General features: G+C 37.3%; 2 protein-coding genes and 1 long non-coding RNA gene across 4 annotated transcripts; 2 read left to right on the top strand and 1 right to left on the bottom strand.

Annotated features, from left to right (window-relative positions):
• Positions 1-5,784: 5,784 nt before the first annotated feature.
• On the bottom strand, positions 5,785-14,505 carry LOC120492179 (protein NLRC3). 2 transcript variants are annotated; one of them, XM_089123071.1, is made up of 5 exons: positions 14,401-14,505; positions 14,142-14,226; positions 13,747-13,939; positions 11,822-13,652; positions 5,785-8,918 (listed from the first exon to the last, which is right to left on the bottom strand). In XM_089123071.1, exons 3-5 carry the CDS (start codon positions 13,775-13,777, stop codon positions 8,744-8,746), a joined length of 2,037 nt encoding a protein of 678 aa, XP_088979197.1. In that variant the 5' UTR covers positions 13,778-13,939; positions 14,142-14,226; positions 14,401-14,505; the 3' UTR covers positions 5,785-8,743. The 2 variants fall into 2 exon arrangements, with proteins under 2 accessions (XP_088979197.1, XP_088979206.1); XM_089123080.1 differs by lacking the exon at positions 5,785-8,918 and having other exon boundaries at positions 11,818-13,652.
• A 4,432-nt stretch (positions 14,506-18,937) lies between these two features.
• On the top strand, positions 18,938-20,160 carry LOC148997597 (uncharacterized). The gene is made up of 4 exons (XR_016147432.1): positions 18,938-19,374; positions 19,477-19,535; positions 19,616-19,666; positions 19,784-20,160. It is a non-coding gene; the product is annotated as an uncharacterized LOC148997597 (long non-coding RNA).
• Positions 20,161-21,387: 1,227 nt separating this feature from the next.
• Positions 21,388-22,108, top strand: LOC148997596 (N-lysine methyltransferase KMT5A-like). Its single transcript, XM_089120153.1, has 2 exons — positions 21,388-21,601; positions 21,702-22,108. The coding sequence occupies exons 1-2, from the start codon at positions 21,388-21,390 to the stop codon at positions 22,106-22,108; spliced, it is 621 nt and encodes a 206-aa protein (XP_088976279.1).
• Positions 22,109-26,642: the final 4,534 nt, after the last annotated feature.

The raw sequence follows: 26,642 nt of genomic DNA, 5'->3' as shown, positions 1-26,642 counted from the left end.
TGCGATATGGCTCAGCTGGTCAGTGAACTACGGCTCTTCGTCACGACGAAATCTCCCGTGTTAAACTAACACACCTGGAGTGTATATGAGTCCACACTCAAGAGTGTTAAAGTTAATGAGATAATTAAGTGATTAAATGAGTGATGATTGAGCATTATTGAAGACACCTAAAGCAGAATCACAAGGAAAAAATCTAAAAATTTAAGCCACCGTTATAGAGATGAGTGTTTGCTTTAGTGTTTGCCTTTGCTCTTCACTCTTATATTATTAACTTTATATTTTAATTTGCTGTTGCATCTGAGTTATATCTATAAGATGAACAAAAATAAACAATAATAAAATGATTGTGGTCATATAATGACATTTATCATTTGAAATCTATGTCATTATATATAAAATGTATAATAACATTTATTTATAAGTTTATTTATAAAATTTATAACATATAATTTAGTCTGTTGCTTAGTGTATGACTTAGATTCTGAATAAATGTCCAGAATGTTAAATATAATAGACAGTTTTATCAAAAGATGCTTAATAAAAAAAAACGTTCCTTTAGGCACACACAGACCTTAAGATTCAGTCAATGCTTCTCAACAACGGTGACGAGTAGAATATTCAAGTAGGAAAAGTAAATTACATAGACAATTCAGATCATAATTTATTCAAACCGCAATGCATGATGGGAGCCATTAATAAGTTGTGATTGGTGGCAACAATGATTAATATCGCCACCACAGTTGAGATAGACAGGCTGATTATTGATCTCTGTGTTTCTAAATAAGCATGAAAGTGATTTGATCAGAATAATATTTCTTAATTATTTTAGGTTATAAGAAATATACAGATATGCCGTACAATCACTAAAATGTTGCTAACAAGTTAAGCCAAATCATCTGAAGAGTTTCATTTTACAGATCACAGCATGATTATGTTAAAACATAACCAACACTATAAGATCAAAGATGTCTTATTTGACTGCTATAAATCAATAACAGCAGACACACACAATTTAAAGTGAAAGTATAAGTGTCAAGACCCCAACTAAAGCAGACACTGATCTCCATAACGGTGGCTTACAATTTGTGATTTTGTCCTTCAGTGATTCTGCTTGTGATCATCAGGTGTCTTCAATAATGCTCAATCATCACTAAATTAATCACTTAATTATCTCATTAACTTTAACACTCATATCGTCCATTTGAAAGCATGTGAAGGTGATTTACTGCTAATCAAGGAACCGGCTTTACTGATTAGATGCGCATAACAATATCGTTCGATATATCGCCCAGCCCTAGTTAAAGTTAATGAGATAGTTAAGTGACTAATCTAGTGATGATTGAGCATTATTGAAGACACCTGATGATCACAAGCAGAATCACTGAAGGAGAAAATCACAAATTGTAAGTCACCGTTATGGAGATCAGTGTCTGCTTTAGTTGGGCTCTTGACACTTTTACTTTCACTTTAAACTTTGTTTGACTGCTGTTATTGATTTAGAACAGTCAAATGAACAAAGACAACGGTGATGTGACAGTGTAGGTTGTTTTGGCATAATCATCCTGTGATCTGTAAAACGAAACTTTTCATATAATTTGGTTTAACTTGATAGTAGAGTTGAGCCGGATACTCGGCTGAAACGAGTATCCGGTACGGATAAAGCACTTTTGTCGAGTACGAATATTATACGAGTAATACGAGTCAATATCTGTGCTCGGATAAAAAAAAAAAAAGTTATGTTGAGATTAAGGCTGAGCGATATATCAATATAAAAATATATATATATTTAAATGTGATATGTAATTAAACCATACAGCACCTTGTTGAATCTATGCCACGAAGAATTGAGGCAGTTCTGAAGGCAAAAGGGGGTCCAACCCGTTACTAGCATGGGGTACCTAATAAAGTGGCCGGTGAGTGTATATAAAGAATATATATATTTTTAAATGTGATATGTAATTAGATATTGCATATCGATATAGGCTATTCAGGTTTGCGCTGTGATCCTTGCTCCAAGCAAGCTGCTGAGTGCTGATCCAGAGCTCTCTGCACTGCTCCCCGCGCCCCAGCCACTCCTTTTCCACTTTGCGTGCTTGATTAAAGCATGTTATGTTATGAAATAAAGTCTTTCACCTCAGCAAAACGGACTTTCTGTCCTGTCACCCGTTATACTGTAACGTTAGTCGTAGCGCACACTCAATTGCACGCGCAAATGCGGCTGCGCGCGCTGGATCGCCTCTGTATAAAGTGCAAAAGAAACTATACGAGCATGCAACACCGTTACGTTGTAAATTACACGAAATAAAAGCAATGCAGTTATGATTTTCATTCTATTCACCAGAGCAGTTTCCATGTTTCATAAACAGTTCTTGTTAGTATTGTGTATTCACTATTCACCATAGTAACTGTCGTTTCTATATTAACCCCTTAATGCCCCTATTTTTCTTTGTGTTATTTTTTATATTTTTTTAAATGACTGTAATGGCTCATACCAACGTTGTATTAACAAAATAAATAAACCAATTAATAAATCACAATTACAATTCCAAGGGAATAATCTGCAATGAAGATTTTTGTCATAGCTAATCATGCAGCCCTAAGGTGAAGAAACCTGTTTATTATTTATTCATTTGGTTTGGCAAATGTTCAAGTTTCAATAAAACTATACTTGTGACATGTCATATTTGGCTTTGACTGAACATTTGCTCTCACTTTGCAGAAAAAATATCGGGATATATTTTGTATATCGAAATTCAGCGTAAATATATTGGGATATGACTTTTGGTCCATATCACCCAGCCGTAGTTGAGATGAATACTCTTGTTCATTACATTTTACTTCATAATTGCAGCCACATGTGTTGTATTCATTGTTGCAAAACTTGTTTTGTAGTTCGTTTGTTATCGTGATCAAAACCATTGATCTGAAGCTCAATGCTGATGCTGTCATGTAAATAGTTTTATTTCTTATCAGCAAAAAATAAAGCAATTTCAGATCAACCCATATCAATTGCATGCTTAAAATAACATACCGGTTAAAGCCCCGCCCATTTCAAGACTACCCGACCCACTTCCGGGTTTAGGCCCCGCCCAGTCCGAGTACAGATACAGATACAGATAATTCATATGGTTAACAGATACAGATACAGATACAGATAATGCTGTACTCGCTCATCCCTACTTGATAGCAACATTTTAGTGGTTATAAAGCATATGATTATCAATATTTTTCTGATATTCCAAAATATTTAATATAAATTATTCTGATCAAATCACTTTCAAATGCATTTATTTAGAAACACAGACATCAATAATCAGCCTGTGAATCTCAACCGTGGTGACCACATAATCCTTGTTCCCACCAATCACAACTCATTAATGGCTCCCATCATGCATTGCGGTATGAATAAATTATGGTCTGAATTGTCTATGTAAATTACTTTTCCTAATTGAATATTCTGCTCGTCACCGTTGTAGAGAAGCATTGACTGAATCTTGAGGTCTGTGCGTGCCTTTACTAAAGATTTTTTTTTTTTTACAACTTTTAAGAAATCATGTACATTATACATTCTGGATATTTATGCAGAATCTCAGTTATGCTGTAACCAACAAAATAAATCACAAATAATAAATTCAAATGACAATTGTCACAATATAACCAAAACTATTAATTTGTATGTGTTTTTCTTTGTTCATCTGACTGTTTCAACTTAGATACAACAGCCAAACAAAACCTAAAGTTAATGTAAAGCTCAAGAGCCCAACTAAAGACTGATCTCTGATCTCTACACTGATCTCCATAACGGTAACCAATTACGATTTTCTCCTTCAGAGATTCTGATGGTATGGTGACTTCAAATGAAACACAGAGTAAACCTCTGTTAATTCTCAATGAAATCTTCTGTAGAAGTCTGACAGAAATAAAGTCAGTCTGGTTAGTAATAAGTGAAGCTGGTAATGCTGTTTGTGGAGTTGTTTAATCCTCCTCTGCTGAGATCTTCAGGTGATTTCATTTAAGACTGTGTCATCTCCTTTTCTATTCTCTTCAGAGGAGTAAAGTCCAGGTTCAGAAAGTAAAAGTCCGCCTCAGTATTTTGTTCCAATCACCTGGATTTGCTTATTAGCAGTTTTTCAGCCAGGAGACAGAAATTAGCCCTAATCAACTGTCAATCAGTTCATGGCAGGAATAAACACATGGCAGGACTTCTACTTTTTTTCTACTTCTACTTCTACTTTATACAACACTGAAAATAATGTCTAATGTTTTTGAAACAAAAAGCATGTTGAATTGCACCAATTCAAAAAAAAGCATTGTGTTAACCCTGCTTGCATTTTAATCCAATGTATTTTTAAGGCTTACATTTTTATGGGCTGAAATTGAACATGGTTGAATATTTAAGCTGTGAATATTTCAATTAAAAATATTTTTCATTATTAAAAATTCAATAATCCATATTCACCTTTCATATTTCACTTCCAAAATTTTCAAACTGTTTAAAAATACAACCTATAATATTCAACAGGTGTATATTCAACAAATTCGACAGTAAATTCAACGGTGACATCCAGAAACTGCAGGAAAAGCAATAGATTACTGAGCATACTCTCTATCTGCTGTTAGATGGCTTTACCAGCAGGGGGTGCACACACATGTTGAAACAAAGCAACAGGAGAGGCCTTCACAAAACGTCATTTGCTGAAATGGACAGAGCGTTGAGTACGAGTTATAATTTATGTGTGTGGGAAAGATTGATTAAGACACAAAACACACGAGCCTTTACTCAAGTGTCTTATGAGACTTAATTTTACCCCCGTGCAAAGTAAGGTGATTTGTCCACAGCAAAACTAAATTCTCTCGCCGTTGGCATTGATAGTAAAACAACTGTAATACACTGAGACAGAGTGAATTGTTTGTTATAGTCACTATGACGGAATACTAAATTTATTTATTTTTTTAACTTTAATGATGGAATAAATTGCTTTAAGTGTCAAAAACAGTCTCTCTCTCTCTCTCTCTCTCTCTCTCTCTCTCTCACACACTAACACACTCTCCTCTCTCTCTCTCTCTCTCTCTCTCTCACACACACACACACACACACACACACACAAACACACACACACACACACACACACACACACACACACATCTTATCCCGCGATTGTCATACAGTATTGTAAAAGTATGGAAGCAAATGAGAGACATAACTATTTGAAATTTAACAGCCACTGAATACTTTTACTAGTTTTGAATAATAGTTTTGTATTCAATTTTATTTTGAAAAACATTTGTCTGAATTTATTTGTTTCGAATTTATCTCTAAAAATTTAAAGGTGCAATGTGCAATGTCAAAAAGTTGAGTATCTATTACAGTTTTTCTCGATTGTTTACACACATTTCCTGCAAGTATGCCTCATACTCTCAGAACTCTACACACAAATCTAAAAACACACACACAATCGGCAAAACCCCTCAATTCTAGTGCAAAATGAAACTTTACATTCAAAACAATGTTATATCTTCTCAAAATGTTATTTTGTTTTCAAATGACACACACAAACCATTATATGAATAAACATTTATAAGAACTAGTTGAACACTGATGTGCTCAATGTAAAACACTATGATCAATGTAAAACACTTCTTCTGCATTCATCATAATGAATTGGGCCTTTTTTGTTCAGGGTTACACTTACTACAGACATTACATACATAAGTGTGTTGTAAAATATTTGAGAATATTGTTTTATACCCAGAAATACACAGTAACAAATATATTTTACTGTATTTTTCCCACAAAAACAATGGGAAATAGATCGCACATTTCATACACCCCAACCAACACAAAGTTGCACATACAGTGGTCTACATACAAAACAACAGAAAAAAATGTTTATGCTGTTACAGTAAAAATCTATGCTGCATCCTCTCTTCGGTTTTGGTATTTTATGCTAAAGCTCTGATTGCTAATTGTAAAACTGTTTGACGTGTGAATATTTGAGTGTGTTCCTCGTGAAAAGAAGAGATTTTCTGCATGAAAATTGTGCCAAATGCAGAGAATTTGTGTGTAGTGTTTTGAAAAAAGTGTTTTAGAGCTGCAATTTGAGTGTAAAGCAGGAATTGTGCTTGTAGTTCATCAGAATTGGTTCACGGGGTTGGCGAATGAGTTACATGTTGTGGTCATTGTGTCTCAAGTACCAGAATTTGTGTGTAAACAATTGAGAAAAACTGTAACAGAAATGCAATATGACATCCATAACTATGTTTTCAGTGGTGTATAAAGAACTTACTTAAACCGTAATGTTTTTATTACCTTAGAGAGAGACATTTATATCTCCATAACCGCGGGAATCCCCTTCTATGAAGGTCGCCATATCGTGACGTCATCTTTCTACCGTAGCCGAACGTGAACAAACAGTGCTACAGAACGCGTTTCGCCACTGCCTTGAAAGAGAAGCAGCAGAAAGCTAGAAACTAGCCATAAACTCTGTGAGTACTGACTTTTCCCTTGTGAGTAGTGTAAAATATGTAGTTGGGATTGTTTCGTGTAGCTTAGTTCTCCCTCGCTGTGTTATGGGTTTGTTATGTGGGGATAAATGTGCTGTTATGTTCGTAAGACAGCTGATTAGTACTCATGTCATTGATCGTAAAACAGTATGTTACAGGAATCACTAACCCGTCGATCTTGTAAGAGATCTAAGTCGATCGCGAAGAGTTTTCAAAATCAGAGAAAAAGCCTATTGTGTGTAGTTTATGGTGTCTATGGGATGCGGAAATGCGCACGCTGTTACAATCATGTCATTTTTGCCGCGCGCACCTTTGGACTCATGCGGACGCGTCGAGTGTAAACAAGGCTTTATGCTTTAACCAGTTCAGCCACAGTAACAGCTCATATTAGCCAGCTAAACTTTTACTACCCTGTTAGAAAACATATATAGCTGCATAGTTTCATGTGGTTCTTCTCCCTCGCTGTATTATGGGTTTGCTATGTGGGGAGAAATGTGCTGCTGGTTACGTTTGTGAGACAATCAGCTGATCACTATTAATATATTAAATTATATATTAAAACCCTTGATCCTCACCTGACTATGGCTTTGTAAACTGTATCCATGATGTGGTTTATACTGGACTGTGGTACAGAAACAATGGCTTCTTCGAAAGGGAGGGGTGAGCAGTGGGCTAAGCCCTTAGTGCAAACCTGGTGCAAACTCGCAACCGAACCGCTAGATGTCGCTAAAAATCCCACACTGCACCTTTAAATAGGCCTATGAAAATTTCCATTTTAAAAACCTGAATTTCGATGAATATTTTTCAATGCTCACAAATTCATATACAAAAAAATAAAATAAATCAACGTACAGAATTTCAGATAAAATAGATTCAGGTTAAATTATGAATTATGGGCGTGCTTCTCAGAGTAGAAGCCATCAGCTTAAAAAAAACAATTTCTGGATTATTTGGCTTGTTTGCTGTACTCCTTGTCTCACAACAGCTTTTAAACATTGTTTTGTTTTTTGTTATAAGTCATAAATGACAAGGAGGCAGTCTCTCGCAATGCAAATCAATGGAGACGGTTGGATTGTTTTTCTCCCCTGGTGGGGGCGTGAGCAGCCAGTAACAAGAAGTAGTCGAAGGAGAACGTCCTCATCTCAGTTCTCGTGCATGTGCCCATAAGGAAGTAATGGAATAGTCGAATAAAGTCGTTATTCATGTTTTTTTTCACAGAAAAAGTAGTCTCGTCGCTTGATAAACTTATAATTGAAACTTTAATGACTTTATGGGCCGTCAAGAGCCAGTCCCTTAGGCAGTCTATGTAGGACTGATCCAGCTCTCAGATTTAATCAAAAATATCTTTATTTGTGTTCCGAAGATGAACGAAGCTCTTACAGGGTTGGTACAGGATGGGGGTGAGTAATTAATGACTTAATTTTCATTTTTGGGTGAACTAACCCTTTAAAGTGTTGTGCTGTTTTATAAAGGCACAAAGCCATATCATGGTTTCGATTTTAGTTTGTTGGCAAAATATAGCGCTAGAGACCTTTATGTTAGGGTATACATTTTACATCTCATATGTGTTGGGAAAAGGGAGAAGAGAGAGTTCAGTTAAAGACGGTTTCGAACTTGGGTCGAGAGCATCAAAAGCTTCAAGCCCTACGACCTGCGCCACCGTAGCTATTTCGTGACAAGCTTCTTTTGCTAAAAAGGCACTTAGTGCAAATATACGCTCCGTTATCTAAAAAGTAAAAAAAAAAAATTCTTCCCCTCGCTTGGGCCCCAAGTGAGCATGGCCAACTTGCAATAAATAAATTTGATCAGATCGGCCCTCACGGCCTCGAAACACAACCGGCCCACAGGGGAAATTCCCGATTCTCCCGATTGCCACTCCGCCCCTGGTGCCCAGGACCCCTTAGATGTCATGGGCCCCTGAGGCAAGAGCCCAGTTGCACTAATGGTTAATCCAGCCCTGGTGGTCTGTGAGTGGTGTGTGCATCTGGCTCCTCCTAAACGGGCATGATCTGACAATCTTTGGTGGTTTCCACCGGGTATTAATTAGCCCTAAGAGCATAATAATCCTTTATACACAACAACAATAAAATAGCACAATGACAGGATTGATATGGTATACCCACGTTGTAACAGATAAATAAAAGATCTTTTTCACAAAAGTTATCTTGCGCTTTTGCCTCCGGCATCGTCCTGTCAGTCATCGCCCCTCACTCTAGTCATGTGACTCCTGTGGCTCAACTTACCTCAGTATCTCCAATTTACACTTTATATTCTTCAGTCCAGTGCAGAGCAGCTTCACTCCTAAATCCTGCAGATTATTATTGTTCATGTTCAGCTCTTTCAGATTGGTGTCTGATCCAAGAACTGCAGCCAGAGATGAACAGCTTTTGTCTGTTAAGTTACAATTATTTAACCTACAATAAAGTCACAACACAGAATTAGATTGAACACATACAATACATTTTCTATATACTAATATTAATGAAATTTTCCACTTATTCCACTTATACTCCTAGCGTCAATAGGAGAGGAGAAAATCCACGAAATATCAAAATACTACTGTTATTGAGTCATGAAATGTAATTTTAAGAGTGTTTCAGGCAAGAATGTGGTTGTTTAAATCTGAAATCTGTAGTTTATTTATAAAGATAGTGCCTATCTGAAAAATGCATCAGACGTTTTCAGACTCGGAGTTCTGACATCCAAGCCTTCAGCGGACACTCAGCGAGATCAACCCCGACTGGAACAGCTTATCCTCGGCTAGTGCTTCTGACGTTTGCCGTCGGCTCTGATCTCTCTATGGATAAACCTTAGAATTCGTCTTGTGTATAAGTCTATCTTTGGTCTAATTAAACTATAGTTTGTTCCATAGTTTTGGAGGTTTCATAACGTTATGGCTATTTAACTTTAACAACATTTTTTTTATATTATCTTCATTATAGCAATAAAATAAAATTGCATAACCCTGTCTCTGTTTGATAAATGTCAATAAAAATCAATGTTTCATATTTTTAAAATGAGAACAAAAAGATCATGTTCATTTTGTTATAAATATATGCAGTGAAGAGAATCACGTTGCATAGTCTGACTTGGCAACTTGGCAAGTCTGAACTACCAAGGACGCAAGTCCGAAGTCTGCGTACTTGGTATTGAGAAACGCCTACTGTGTAGGACAGTCGATTGGCAGGAGCAGGGTTGGGCACACCTGGTCTATATCAAGCAGGGTCACCTTTGTGTGCATTTTATTTTGTGATTTCATTGGAAAGAATAAAGAGTTTCCACAACGGCGATAGATTGAAGAGTGCGTCCGAGTGAAGACTGTGCGCGCACCACAAGAGTATGAAGTACCAGGTTGACTGGTTAAGTTCTTCATTTAGCATGATTGTTTGATCTGACTACAGCACTTTAAAGCTAAATATAAAAGCTTTTTATTTCAGTTTTAATTTAAACTTAAATTAAATGTATTGGAAAACTGGCCAAAGTTTTTATTTTTGTATGAAGATATAATGTAATAGCAAAATACATTTAATTTGTTGTGTTTCTTTTCTTTTAAATTGTATGTCTACTGCAATACTGTTTTTGCAAAAACTACAATAAAACCTGTTGGAAAGCATCTTTTGCAGTGATTTTTGTGTGAGCATATCAGCGAACACCCCAGACCCCTCGGTGAGTTTCACGTCTTAGTAAACTAAAGTTTAATGTGTTTTATGAATGATTGTTCCAGTGCACATAGACAACCATTGTGTAGGTGGAGGGTGCTAACACACAAACCTAAAATTCTCGGGACAGCAGCATTTGTCCAAATTTCAATCTTAACCGTTCTATTTCATCAGAAACGATCTTAAAACAGGGCTTTAAGTGTAAAACACCGAACTAACCCTTTAAACTACAGAAGTACTCATAGAAATAAGCATTTAAATATATAATTACTGGGAGAAACTGAGGGACAACTAGTATATGATGTGGTGAGATGTAGGTATTTTATTTTAGTATCAAATTACAATATTTCCCCCCAGTTTGGGTAATTTGGGTAATGGATTTTTTTCTTCCTCAAGTATAAGTAGGTGATAGCATATATAATTATATATGAGTCATACAAGTCTGGTGTATCATATGATACAAAACAAACATCCAAACAATTTTATATGGTATTTTATATTTGGTATTAAAGGTTCTCTAAGCGATCCTGGGTGTTTACGTTCGGAATATTTTCAAACAAATCGGAGGCTAGCTAGACCCTCCCTCCTCCGCATCTCATCTCCTCCCCCTCCCTTCCGTGCTTCCTGAAATAATTGTGAACGTGCATAGTTCTAGCTAATTATATCCTTGTGTGGGTTTGGCGAACATAAGCGTCAATTTAGAAGAAAAAAAACAATTTAACGTTACCCACCTGTCCAGCAAAAACAGAGCAACCTGAATGTCGGACTGGAAGCCCTTCTGCCGCCGGAGTTCTCGCCATCGTTCAAAAGCTTTGCTACCGATGTAAATTCGGAACTTCGCACATTCTTTATTCTTTATCCCTCGGATGCTTCTCTGAGTCTCTCCTTCACACACACACACACACACCCTTCATGTGCACGCACACTAACCCCCCAGACCCACCCTCAAATACTTCTTGCCAGTGATTGGCTGGAACACTGTTTGTTAGGTTTCGTGGTCCGGGTAAGACATGATTGTTTTTGTTGCCGTTTGTGGAGCCTGTGATGTCTACAGAGACCGTGTTTTTTTACAGTGTGTTTAGGGGACAGGCAGCTAGCCGATAGTGAGGAGACGTTTGATGTATGTGACAAAAAATGTTTTGGCCCCACATCGCTTAGAGAACCTTTAAGTTGTGATAAACTGTCTCCACACACACACAACGCCAGTAAAGAGACGACTCAAAGCCTGCGATATGTTATGGCGCCGTTTTATACATAAACAATATTTATATTTAAAATTTATATATAAACAATATGAATGTAAGCCAGAGGAAAACTGGCCCCCGACTGAGCCTGGGTTCTCCCAAGGTTTTTTCTCCATCCAATCTGATGGAGTTTTGGTTCCTTGCCACTGTCGCCTTGCTTTTGGCTTGCTTAGTCGGGGTTACTTAATATTTAATATTTAACAATATTATTGATCTGTGTTGTACTACTTTCATGTTATCACTGTGAAGCTGCTTCGAGACAATCTGTATTGTGAAAAGCGCTATATAAATAAATGTGACTTGACTTGACACACACACACACAAACAGCTTTAAAGGTATAGCTTCATGTTTATAGGGATAAATGCATTTTTCAGATGAGAGCTAAACATGACAAAATATATTAAAAGACTTACAGAGCTCTTCTGGAGGCTTTAATGACTGCCGATAATCTAATGAGACACTCGTCTGATTTCTTGAATTTCTGAAGCTCAAACTCCTCCAGCTCCTCCTCTGATGTCAACAACACAAAGGCCAAAGCAGACCACTGGGCAGGTGAAAGGTCACCAGATGAGAGACTTCCTTTGCTAAGGTGGGTCTGAATCTCGTTCACCAGAGTTTGGTCGTTCAGTTCATTCAGACAGTAGAACAGATTGATGGATCTCTCTGCAGGAAGATTATCCTCTAATTTCTGCTTGATGTACTGAATTATCTCCTTGTTGCTCTGGTAAGTGCAGTCTCGCTGTGTCAACAGACCTCGTAAGAGTCGTCGATTGGACTGGAGTGACAGACCGAGGAGGAAGCGAAGGAAAAGGTCCAGGTGTCCATTGTCACTCTCCAGCGCCTTGTCCACTGCAGTCTTGAGAAAATCAATCATGGTTTTATTTCTGTTTTTCTGTTTTGTAGACTCATGATCAAACACACTTGTCTTGTTGATGTCTAGAAACAGATGTGCATAAAGGGCTGCAATAAACTCTTGAATGCTCAAGTGAACAAAGCAGTACATGGTACCAAGAACGATCCCTGTTTCCTCCTTAAAGATCTGGGTACACATGCCTGAGTACACTGATGCCTTATAGACGTCAAGACCACAGGCTTCCAGGTCTGTGTCATAGAAGATCAGGTTGTTTCTTTCCAGCTGATGAAATGCCAGTTTCCCCAGTGAAAGGATGGCGTCTTTATCCCAGGAAACATCTGGTGTGTATTCTCCATCATATTTCCGGCGGCTCTGCTGGATCTGAAAGCGGAGAAAGTGTGTGTACATTTGTGTCAGAGTCTTGGGAGTGTCTTCAGTGTTTGATTCCTGCAGTGTTTTAGAGATCTCATCAGCCTGAGTGTTTCTCACATCATTATTTCTCTTCTCCTCCAGAATGTTCTGGAGAACAGTGACTGAAATCCAGCAGAAGACTGGGATGTGGCACATGATAAAGAGACTCTTTGATTGTTTAACATGATCTATGATTGTGTTGGCTTGAATATCATCCTTGAATCTTTTTTTAAAGTACTCTTGCTTTTGTGCGTCGCTGAATCCTCGTATCTCGGTCAGCCGGTCGATACAGTCAGGAGGAATCTTACTGGCCGCTGCTGGTCTGCTGGTGATCCAGACGAGAGCAGAAGGAAGCAGATTTCCCTTCATGAGGTTCGTCAGGAGAACATCCAGAGAGGCTGGTGACGATACATCACGCCACGTCTCATTACAATCAAACTTCAGAGGAAGGCGACATTCGTCCAGTCCATCAAGGATGAACAGCACTTTGAACTGATTCCTTCTTGTAAGGTTCAGTCCTTTTGTCTCTGGGAAAAACTGAGTTATAAGGTCCATCAAACTTAGTTTTTCTTTCTCCTTTAAGTTCATCTCTCTGAATGGAAGAGGGAATATGAAGCTGATATCTTGATTTTCTTTTCCTTCAGCCCAGTCCAGAACAAACTTTTGCACAGAGACTGATTTCCCGATGCCAGCGACTCCTTTTGTCAGTACAGTTCGGATCTCCTCGTCTTGTTCAGGCGCTTCAAACAAATGTGTGCATTTAACCTGTATCTCTTGTGTTTCATGACGTCTGGAAGCAACTTCAATCTGTCTGACCTCATGTTCAGTATTGACCTGTTCACTGCCACCCTGAGTGATGTAGAGATCTGTGTAGATGTTATTCAGGAGTGTGGAGTCACCTTGCTTCGCCATTCCTTCAAACACACATTGATACTTCTTCTTTAGGCCACATTTCAGCTGATGAATGAAGACCAGCTCATCTAAACACAGGAACAGAAAATAGATAATTTCAGTCTTCATTTTCTCTCCTACATTTATAAGAGACAATCAGACAGATGATGACGAGTCTCTTGCCTAGAGCATCAGCAGCTTCATCTTGCTTCATCTCTCTCAGGTAATGTAGTGTGAGATCAAGAGCTGCTGATTTGATACTGGATCTGTTCTCATTAAAGTCCTTCACAAAGTGTTGTGTGTTCTCATGTTGTAATATTTTCTTTAACTTCTCCAGTTCATTCTTCAGAAATGTGATTATTTTGCTCTCAAGATCCTATAAACACAAGTAAGACAAAAGACAGAATAACACAATTTAAGTCAAATTGTACATCTACATTTGATCAACACTATTTATTCAATAAGTATAATACATCCAGTTAAAAGACTAACATGCTAACCAAGTTGTGCTAAGATGTGTTCAATAACATATTTGTTTGTTATAAATATTAAACATTTATAAAAATGTTTTTTCCTACCTGGAAGATCCCAAGAAGATTGTCTTTGAAATTCTCATGTTTCCTGTGAGTCTGAAGGTCTAAGTCTAATGTCTCATATTGAAGCCTGTAATCACATTAGTAAAATAAAACACTAACTGATATTTTACAGAAAGAGAAATAAGCATCAGCTGTGAATACTCTGACAAATATTTGATCTAAACTTGTTTCATGATTGGTATTCACTGATACAACTTTTAAACAGTCAACATGTGACAAAAAAAATAGTATAACAAAATACCTTTTATTAGATGATGGTGTTTTCTCACTGAAGTTTGGTAATTCTCCATCTTTAGACTGATCACTCTTCAGAGACACAGAGCTGGACACATGTGAGCCTGATCTTACACTGATGACACAAACATTGAACAGTTGAAAGTTTTTAATGTTGCAAATAGTAATTAAATGCAGCCTTTTTTTTTCATTATTTCAATTTGTTCATTACCGACACTGTTCGGTATTTATGGAAAGGGCCAACGGAGGAAAATAAGGGAGGGTCATATCTTTTTATTGTTTGTTGAGGGGAGGGTGATCCAACATTTTTTAGTCTAGGGAGAGGGTCACCCAACTTTTGCATTCCTGAAAAAAGCAAAATTTCAAAGTGGCTTGTTTGGTATCGAATTAATTTTGAGCCAATAAAAATGAACGTAACTTTTCAAGAAACGAATGAAAATATAAATTGAAACTGAATAAAATATCTTTGAAACTGAAAAAGAATGAACCGCAAGCAATTTTTTTGACTTTGTTTTTAACACACTACATGTTTTGCTAACTATTCCTCATATTTCGTTTACTGATCTACAGTTACAAATGCGCTTCCAGAGTTTTCATTTACGCTTCTGAAGTTTTCGTTTACACTCCCTGAGTTTGCGTTCGCTGTTCTGACACAAATCTCTCGTGGGGGCGGGGCTAGTAGCAGTGTATTCTCATTGGCTACTGAGTTTTTGATTGACAGCTTCTTGACCTGGAAGTGAAGACGTCAGTGAGTGTTGTGTGTTTACACGTTTGGATGTGAGCGTCGAAGCGTAGCTTTCTATTTCATTTAGGTGATATTAAGTTTATTTCTATATTTATTTACTGCTACACTATATTGTTGATATGATTTCTTATAGAAGGAATACAGACAAATGATATAATTTGTCATCGTCGATATCAGAATACTGGATAGCATAGGCTATTCGTGGTAAGTCTGATTGTTTTTATTTTTTTTTATTAATTAATACTAAACTAATACTAATTATAATACAGGTCTTGCTTTTTCAGGTGGAGAGGCATATTAGAGCTCGGTGAGAGCCCATAAAATTATACAGCAGTGTTTTCTTGATTTAATTGGTAAGTTTTTAGCCCAATCATTACATGTCTTGTTTATCTAACGTTACATACGGTTACAGTCTTCGATTAGATCATATTTGCTTCAATTAGATCATATTTCCCCTCTGCCACCCCAAACAACATTGTGCTAGAGTACTGTACAGTATCTGTAGTGTAGCCTACAGTACAAAATGTACTGTATCAGACAATGACCAATGCCTTTGGACCAGAGCGCTGTCAATCACTGCCCGATTCAACTTTGGCAATGTAAAGCCAATTGCTGATTAATTTGTGATGCAGAGTTTTTAAAAGAAGAGAGAGAGTACTTGACCATTTTCCACGTCTCCATTCATAATATGTAAACACTCATTTGTTTTGAAGTATAACCCTGGGCGCAATATTTATTCTGCAAAAGGCAACAAAATGCTTTTTCTGTATCCATATTTGAGTAATAATTATGTTAAAAAAAACAACATTTTGGAGAAATTTTTTTAATTTTTAATAGTCTTTAATAATATATATATATATATATATATATATATATATATATATATATATATATATATAATTATGACTGAAAAAATCCAGCAACTGGGAGTAGACGCTACACAGCCATGGATAAATGTTTATTGGGCTATAGAGCCATCTACTGGTTATACAATAGTATTACAGATGATAAATGGTGTGTGAGTCAGGTAAACATTTGGTACTGTAAAATCCCTTAAAACATTTATATAATTTGTTTGAAATAATTATTTTAAGTCTGCAAATGGTTACTGCATGTGGGAGTTCAAAGCAGTTTGTATTGTTAGATTATAATATATTTCCTTTCTCATTTTCCAGGGATTTAAGCAACTTTTCCACAAACAAAATTCTGATGCTGACACAGAGGATGGAGTGATAATACCAGAGATCAGCTGTCTCCATCAGACAATAATGTTACTTTGTTCAGACATATCACCTTTGAATGACTGGGATCCTTATCTTCAGACACCTGTTGTATTTTATTTTAATATGATAAAATAGCAAATATTTTAATTTCTTTGGAGCTCTAGATTAAAACAATCACAGTACACAAGAGGTTGCAGTTTATTCTTATTAGTCTCTGCTGATCATGGATTTGCATATCAACAGCATATGAATGGGATAGTTCATCCAAAAATAAAATGATCACTTATTTTACTCACCCTCATGCTGTCCCAGATGCATTTTACTTTATTTCTATATAAATACGAATTAAGATTTTAAGGAAAGTAATCCATCTCTGCAAGTCCTAAAGATGCTTTAAAAACCACACACAGTGACCGTCATGTCCATGTGACCTCAGTGGATGAATCAATACCTTCTGAAGTGAAACAATAGGATAAGAAAATACTAATAATGTAAACTGTTTTAACTATTAAAAATAACTTCCGACCAACTGCCATACATGGGTACAATCCACTTGTGTTATGTGGACTCACAGAGATGTATTATTTCATTAAAAATCTTTGTGATTATACATTTTATTATCTATTATGAGAATACTGTGCATTACAGTATGCAGTTAATGTTTTGTGGATTCTGGTCTTTCCTGTCATAACTGCATCCAAGACTTTCACTTTGGTACTTGTGTATATGCTGTAGTGACAATAAAGAATGAATACATTTAGATTTTTTATTTAAATTCATTTAACTGATTTTATAAGTCATAATTGAACCTGTTGATGATTGTTCAAATACATTTACCATTTTAAATGTGAGAAAATAATATTAACAAAATGAAATAAATAAAATGATCAGCATGATTAAAAAAATACCAACAAAAATATTCTTTGTGTGAAATATGTAATGAAATGCCCTTTGAGGTCTGTATCATCTGACAGCAACCCACGATTGTAATTTTCATATAGTTTAAATTCCTCTTATTTAAGTGATCATACATGATCATTTGATGGTGTAAATGCATATGGTAACAATGAGAAATTTGATGGCCATGGTTGCCAACCTTGATTAATTGGTTGAAGTGAAACTTTCTTGACTGCTGAATATATAACACACGTATATTAGTAGGCTATTCTCTTTATATTGTAATAGCACAACCTATTCAGAGCCTAACATGCAAACGAATCATCAAGAATAAACAAATATTCTCCTAAAACATTGGACAAAATATTTTAAGTAGTCATATACAGTGGGCCTACTTTGATGTACAATTACACCTGAATAGACTGATCTCTTGTGAACCTAAAAGCTTCTGTTGACAAAGTAATCGCAGCAGAAGGTAAATACAGATAAAATTAAAAAACAAACATAACTTAATATTACTAAAATTAAATAGAAAGCTGCGCTTACAGACGCTCACATCCACACGTGTAAACACAACTCTGACGTCTTCACTTCCAGGTCAAGAAGCTGTCAATCAAAAGCTCAGTAGCCAATGAGAATACACTGCTACTAGCCCCGCCCCCACGAGAGATTTGTGTCAGAACAGCGAACGCAAACTCAGGGAGTGTAAACGAAAACTTCAGAAGCGTAAATGAAAACTCTGGAAGCGCATTTGTAAGTATAGATCAGTAAACGAAATATGAGGAATAGTTAGCAAAACATGTAGTGTATTAAAAACAAAGTCAAAAAAATTGCTTGCGGTTCATTCTTTTTCAGTTTCAAAGATATTTTATTCAGTTTCAATTTATGTTTTCATTCGTTTCTTGAAAAGTTACGTTCATTTTTATTGGCTCAAAATTAATTCCATATCAACTCTGAGTTGACTGACTCTGAGTTAAGCGCATGCACCACAACTATAAAAAGCCATTATCAATAGAGCTCAGATATTAGGAGTCACCATGGCAACAGCGTCAGACAAAAAAAGGTGTGCATATTTCTCACCAGCGGAACTGGATGTGCTAATGCAAGCATATGCAGAATTTGAACATGTATTTAAAAAAAAAAGCAACACGGCTGCCGCGGCGAAGGAGAGAGAGTTAGCTTGGGAGAAAATAGCTGCTCGAGTCAATGCGTAAGTTTACATTTTAATTACTTTTATACACTGTTGGGTGTAATGAATGAAGTTACTAAGTCATCTAAATACTGTAATTAAATTAAAGACTATAAAACAATTGTGTATAAAACAATAGTGGATGTAATATCAAATTTTAAAAGGTATATTTTTAATTTAACTTTCTCCCTCTAGTTACACAGTTTGATCAATTTAAGAATAATTTATGCAATTGTATATTGTTTATTTGAAAGTATTAGAAGTGCAGTTTCTTGTCTCTCCTTGTATTGTTCAAGTGGTTTAGGTTAATTTGGGATTTAGAAAGAAATTAATAAGTAAAACAAATTAGGAAGTAGACCACTTTCTAGAGATAGTAATTATTACATTAATCTAATTAGACTTTTTGAAGGTAAAATTTATAGTTAGTAATTAAGAACTATTTTAGAGTAACTTACCCAACTGCTATAATATCAGAGGTGAAACTGAAAGAACAGATTTTATTAAACCTAATTTAATTTTCATGGATAGGTGCAATCCTGCAGGCATAAAACGAACATGGCAGCAGCTGAAAATGAAATATAAAAACATACTTCAAGCAGGTAAGCCTTGAGCCCATCATAGGAGTAGAGTAGCTACCTCGCTTTACAAACATTTGACATATTAAATGACTAAATAGCATTCAGTGTCTAGCAGTGCCGCAGCATTTTTGACATAGGTCTAAATATTCATTCTCATTTGACTTCTACTCAGCCAACAGAAAGAAGGCAGAGGCTCGCAAAACAGGGGGAGGACCTGCACCACCACCTCTGTCAAATGCAGAAGAGATGGCCCTGAGCCTAAATGCTGGAAGGCCATTGGCTGAGGGAATACCTGGAGGGACTTCGTCAGAGCCAGTCACTCCAGAAGACTTAAGTGCATTCATAAAATGTAAGAGATCTACCTACAGTATGTGTAATTTTTTATATATAGACTAAATGTGATATTTACATTTATATTACTTTGGGTTGGGTTTTTTGTTGGTCCCAACAGATTCTGATGGTAATATCTGCCTCTTGGAGCCTCCTGTCCCAACAGTACCCCATACAGTTGTCAGTAGCCTACTCCATACACCATCAATTATGACAAATAGAATTATAAAGTGTACTCTATTAAATGCTCATCTTCACAGGATGATGGGGATGAAGAAACCATTTCTGCTACCACAGACAGGCCTACAGAGGTAATTTTAATATTATATGTTTACATATCAAACAATCTACACATTCACATTTATATGTGGAGTAGCCTATAGAATCTAAGTTTCTTTATAAATGGTTATTCTTATCTCTACCCCCAGAGTGTGGAAGAACAGCAGGAGGAAGGTCCATCAACTTCTGGTGCACAGATGAACACAGTTCAGTGATTTACAGTAAATGCCACAGTTTAATTCTGAATTTTAGACTACATTCATGATGTAACTCTAATCTAATGTATTTTCAGTTGCCAGTTAAGGAGTTATATAGACTTCTTCTTATTAAAAAGATAGAAAAAAACAGCAAAGAACTTGTATACTTGGACCGCCAGATCCAAAAGGCAGATCTGGAAATTGACATTCTGAAACTAAAGCTAGAGGTGAGTGTATGGTCACAGGTGCATTCTAGGAAGTATTGTAACTATTTTAAAATCTTTTTTTCTTTTTTCTTTTTAGCAAATGAAGAACACCATACGGTCAACGGTCAAAATCAGAAAACGTTTCGTGAAATCCTCCATGAAATCATCATTTCTAAGTAGGATCTCTGGCATATCTCAACAAATATGTTATGCATTTGAATGAGTGGTGTGTAAATATTCAACACATCTTCAATGTTCCTACAGGCAGATAAATAGCCTTAGAATTAACGAGACGAACAAGACCGATGGCTTCATTGGGCTCAACAAGTATGCTTCTACTCTTTTTATTTTTATTTTATTTTTTATAGCTTATATAAGTGTAAAATGAGGTAATTGGAAGTTTGCATGTTATATTTCTAAGAATCCACGCATAAGAAGGACATTTTGTTTAGAAAGAAATAGTTTTTCTATAATTTTACCTTGGGTAAACGATTAATTTACTTTTTAGTGTACATTGTGTCCCTGGACGTTATGCGGACGCTATGGTCAAAGCCTGGGACAGGTTCTACCGTCGGCAGGGATCAAAGAATGTCATACCTGGTAAGCTAAATGTGTAAACAATGGACTACTTGCACAACTACTTCCGCGTTCTACTTATTACATACCGGGAGTTTCCGGGAGTGTTCATCGCACGTCCATACATGAGAATGCAGATTATCACTACGTTTTATGGATGCCAATTGATTAAAACAATGAATAATGATCTCTGTATTAATTATCTCGAGCCTGCTGAAATGTTCCTATAAATATATTTTCTTTCCAACTGTTCCATTCTGAATAATAAATAGGCAAAATATATTTATCCACTAACCTGCAGCAGTCTTCTGTCTTCTCATTAACAACAGTATTTTTCTCTTAGCCTACTTATATTCTATACTTGAGTTTAAATTTTTTTTAATGAATTTGACTAATAAAAAGTACATTGGTGCTTATTCCTGTCTTTTTTAAATAGTTGAATGAATGAATGATCGCGAGGTGCCTACGATCAGAACGCACGCAGCTAGAGGAGAATGACAGTCAACTTCTCTGAATATTAATTAAGCATTTTGGGCATGAACATGTAATAGTAAAACGATTGACATTGAAAAATGACACTGAATGATCACAATATTTAATCCAAATAAAGAAATGTTTGTGTTTCGTACTGATGTTATTCATCTGTTCACACATTTCAGCGTCGCGGTCACTAGTGTAGACGAACACTGACACCCTGCGGTGAAATAATGGCGTATTTTGAACAGCCGCAGGTTTCTCGGATTGCCTTGGTTTGGATTTAAACTTTATGTTCCGATGAGTTTTGAAAATTCTGCACACGGTAAACATCAGAATATCCTAGTCATAGATGCAGAGGGCTGGACGGCCAATCATCCTCGTCCAGAGGACATCATGGCGAAGTGGAGGCCGCTCAGCAGAGCACAGGCGGAGAGTGACCCGGGCATCATCAAGGGGGTGACCAGGCAGAAATGGTCGGGTCTGGCTGTGAAGGCCTTTGGGGAGCAGAAAGGTATGTACAACTGTCTTATGAGCACAGTAAAATCCATAAATAAAATGAATATAATAACATCATTAACAGCACATTAATGACTCCCTCTTTTTGACCACAGGCGTTGTTGCAACCAAGGCCTTCGGGAAGGGCTCCATCCTGTGTGATTTCCACGGAAAGGTGATCACAGGTGCTGAGGGCAGGGAGATGGCAGAGACGCAGGACCGGCTGGGAAACCTGTTTTTCTTCAAACATGGCCCTGACGAAATCTGCATCGATGCGGAGACTTTCCCCTGTGAGTGCCACCCGTCTCTGGAAACCATCGGGAGATGGATTACACATTCAAAGAAGAAGTGCAACGTGCAGCCATGCCACTGCATAGTGAAGCTTCAGGGGGGAGACAGGCACGTCCTGCTCTTTCAGGCCATCACGGACATTAAGAAAGATGATAAGATCTGCTTCGACCACGGCATCAAGAAGAGGACTTTTCGTGGGGAGATAGAGGAGCTGGAGTGGCTGAACATTTGATTCTTTACAATTTGTGTCACATTTTATGACACAAGACTATGAACTATCAATGTTTTGTTTGTCAACTGTGAGCTCGCGAATGAACTATAGATGTTTGGACAAAATTGGGAGCTTGCGTATGGACTTGATGTTCATGTAAAAGGAGCCTCAATAGCGTCTAAACATTGTAGTTTCATGTAAATGGAGCCTCAGTGTGACCAATGAAATAATTGAGTTTGATCTACGTCCTGGAGCTGGAGTGGTTGGATCTCTGACAACCCGGATAGACTCTATTTTTCAGACTGTGATTTTGCCGGACGTCTGCTTGCCTCTCACAGACCATGTGTGACAAATTTACATGGAGCCTCGTTGTGAACTGACAACCCAGACAGACTGTATTGTAATTAGAGTAAAGTACTTATTGTAAGTGTATTGTAAATACTTTGTATTGTACATGAATTTATGCTCACTAAAGTTATAAATCAGTCTATAAATGAAAGTACTTTCCTTACAGCTCTGAAAACAGCCATAGTAAAGCCTATACACAAGTCAGGAGATAAGCTCCAGTGGCCTCGTTTATAAACGTTGCGTACACAAAAGAAGGCGTACGCCGCTCTCTACGCAATAGTTGGTATTTATACAAAGCAAACTTGACGGTAAAATGTGCGGTCCTTCACGCCAGCTCTGACCCAGGCGTACGCACAAAAACGGGTGAAATGAGAAATGGCGACACCGTCGGCAGTTGGAAAAACACGTGAAAGTGTGTGAAACTGTAGACGGTTGTGTAAAATAAATTGCAATACTGCCTCTCATAAATAACACGAAGACTTCACAAAGCAAGTCTTACAATTAACAGCCTACACGAACACCCGTTTGATCGATCTGCAACAGAAATGCAAATTAACACATATTTCCAAAAAAGAAAGAAACATGTTCTTCAATAATATTGGCTTATACAATTCATCCTCATAAATAAGATGGTAAACAGAACGAAATAATGTACAAAACTGATATTCTCGCCATTACTAATGCCAAAAAAGGCACTTGAGTGGCAAAAGGTAACAGACGCTGTAAATGCTGTAGCCTCACAACCTCGGACTGTGGCCGAAATAAAAAAGAAATGGTCGGATTTCAAAGTCGAGGCAAAAAAAGAGTCTAGTCATTAATTCAATTAGAGAGGGCCAAGGAGTTGGGCGAAATCAAGACTCCAAACTGAAATAAACTGCACAATGAGGGAATTCTTCAATAAATAATATATTTTTCCACACCTTTTGTTGTGAAGAAGATGCTTCGAATCCTTCCATTTAATCGCCACATCTTCTAAGAGCGCAAGATCAGCCATGTGCTTCATTATACGCATTGTGATGGGGCATTTTATTTACATCCATTTAATTCTGCATCTGACAAGCTACGGATGTCGCTTATAATCTAAATGGGAAATAGTTCAGCGCAAATGTAATTTCTTGCAGCTTTCTGAATGGTTGAGACACGTCATACGTTATTTTATCAAAAATAAAACAAACTAAAGGCATATGCATGAATGCCATGATTCCGGAGCTGATGAAGATATTTTTACAATGAAAACAACTTTCCCCAGTGGACAAATAATACACCTATTTATCGATCTATCTAGGCTATATATCTCTCTAATTATCTATCTATCTGACTGACTAACGATTTAATTGCTATATCTGCTCCGTTAGACGGACATATTGGATGCCCACACTGTGCCCTCCAAACAACATTTCTCTCCTCTTTTCCACCTCGCCAACGATAACTTCTACTTCACATTGAGTAAAGTTATATTTTTATTATTTCCTCTCTGTGTTTAACATGATTTCGCAATTGATGAATATTAAAGGGGGGGTTGACTGCGATTTCACTTTTTTCATGTTAAATAGTGTGTAATGTTGCTGTTGGTGCATGAACAGTATCTGCAAAGTTGCAGCGCTGAAAGTTCAGTGTAAGCAGAGATATCGTCCTTTAAAAATCAGGAAGTATAAACGCCTACAAAAACAACTGGATTGGGACTACAGCTGGGTTATGGTACGTCACTAACCCACACATTTACATCAACCCCTCCCTCCGGAATAAGCAGAAAAGGGCATGACCATATTTCAGCAGCTCCAGCTCGTCGAGTGAGTTGTTCATGCAGCTGTCAGGTCTTCTGTGTTCAGGCTTCCCACAGACGCTGTACTTCAACAATGGATACAATTTATGTTTGATTATGTTCCTGAAAATGACGATGGTAATCTAGCTCTCTGTGCTGCTCATTTACGGAAGACAGCTTCCAGAATCTCCACGAGTTCAACACCGGATTCAACAAGAAACTGTTACTAAAACATGAAGCAGTTTCAACTTTAAAACCAGAGGCAGCAGTTGTTGGGCCACAACCTGTAAGTAGGCGAAGACTTCATCATTAGGGCCCGAGCACTAACAGTGCGAGGATGTGACTGGTGTGACGATGTGACGATCACATGGATGTGACTATTGTGAGTCAAAGTTATAGCGCCACCAACTGGCAGCAGGAAGTGTGTCACTTTCAAAATGCAAACTGGTATGCGTGTGTGTGAATGGATCCACATTTTGTCAGTCACAGCACAATTAACATTTGATTTTTCATTGTCTTTCTGCAGGTATGAGATGGCCCCTTTCACCAGCCAGTGTGTGCGGAGGGCAGTTGAAACAGCTCCCAGAGCAACAAAGGGGGGCATTACTGAATTACCTGTCCTTCAGCGCTGGTGCGGCCCAGCCTCAGGATGTCATGGACAGGAATCATTGGCCAGGTACGTCTCTTCGTCCAACCAGGACATAACTCATCACAAACTATTTGCACAGCAGATTAGCAAGTTTTCATTCATATTTTTTTGCATATTATAAACCTTGTATTCCTCACTTACAAAGCGGGTCTGCGGACGAGACATCCTTGGCTACGCCTGGCGCTTCTGGGGGACATCGGAGAGACTTTGGGGAATTCATTGAAAGATTTCCAGTTTCGCTGGAGGGTCTGCCTCCATGTAAAAAGAAAAGGGTGGAATACGGTTTTCCAGAAGACCGTATCTTTTATAATAAATGGAGGGCCGCCCAGTACGCCCAGCGGGAGAAACATCTGCTGTGTAAGTCTCCGAATCCATCAATACAGCATTAACACACACTGACTCGACACGAACTAGGCCATTTATTTACAGTGAATCACATGAGTAAAGTTATTTCATTCTGCCTTTCAGCATACTTCAGACTGCGCAAACCGTCTGCAGCGAAGGTCTTATCACACAGGAGGGCTGGACGGTGAACTGGCCAAAGCCGGAGGAGATTGTGCTGCAGTGGAGACCAGCCCCAAAGCAAAAAGTAGAAGAAGACCGTTTTGTCATTCAGTGCGTGTCCCAGCAGACATGGACGGGGCTCGCCATCGAGGACTTTGGTGCAGAGCAAGAGCAAGGTCTAGCTAAGAAAACTCTTCATTTGTCTTGTAAGGGCAGAAGAAGCAATAATGTAAAATGTGCATTCCAGCAGCCATGAACTACATGTCATTTTTATTGTTCTCTTTATTATAGGAGTCGTCGCAACCCGACGGTTTTACACCAACGATATAGTCTGTGATTACCATGGAAAGGTAATCACAGCGGCTGAAGGGAGGGCCATACTGCAGAGCCTGAACGACGAGCCTGGATATTGTTTCTTTTTCAAAGCTGGAGAAAGAGAACTGTGTGTAGATTCACAGAATTATCCATGCGAGAGCCGCCCTCTTACAAACACTTTTGGCAGAAGAATAAACCATTCTTCAAAGATGCCAAACCTTAAACCGTTCCATTGCAAGATGAAAATTAATGGGGAAGACAAGGATATAATCTTATTTAAAGCACTGAAGGACATCACTGTTGGCACACAGCTCAAATATGACTAAAGAGAGGCTCTTACCGTGGAGAGGGCCTGAGTCTAGAATGGCTCGACGAATAAGCCAGTTCCAGAAAAACACTTTTTTTTAATTACTTATTTAATAGTTCTATTCTTTATATGTTTATTTTTACATTATTTTACTTTTCTATTTTCTTCTAATTCTTAATAAAATTTGTTGTCTTGAAAAAAGTTGTCAAGTTTAATTATTACTGTTCATGGACAGCACACTTATGGGTCATTTTTCAGAATTACATTGACTTTATGAGGTGAAACATGCTTTACCCAACACACTATTTACATTTCAGCTATCAATTATGCAAAATGAATAGGTTATGCTGGGATTCTGTTTTTGACTTAGAAATTGTATTTAAAATGTCTAAATTATAAGCACACCCCATCATAATTCATAATCACTATCATAATTGCATAATTCCTATAATGTACATAATTAGGTTTGCAGCATATACACCAAATTCTAAACAGCATCCCATCAGAAATGGGATTCATGGAAGTGGGAATGGGAGTTGTTAACCCTTTGATGCACAACATGGGTCTAAATAGTTTTAATTTTCTATATCTTTGCAAGAAATTAATTTCATCATTCAGTATTCCAGGTATTCCTCAATTAACTTGTTTTTGATCATCACAAATCCTTATT

The sequence above is a fragment of the Pimephales promelas genome, chromosome 2 (genome assembly GCF_988280905.1).
Source record: "Pimephales promelas chromosome 2, fPimPro1.hap1.1, whole genome shotgun sequence".
In the NCBI taxonomy this organism is placed as follows: Eukaryota; Metazoa; Chordata; class Actinopteri; order Cypriniformes; family Leuciscidae; genus Pimephales; species Pimephales promelas.
The sequence above is the reverse complement of the archived record's forward strand: the minus strand, read 5'-3'. Positions and strand labels throughout refer to the sequence as shown.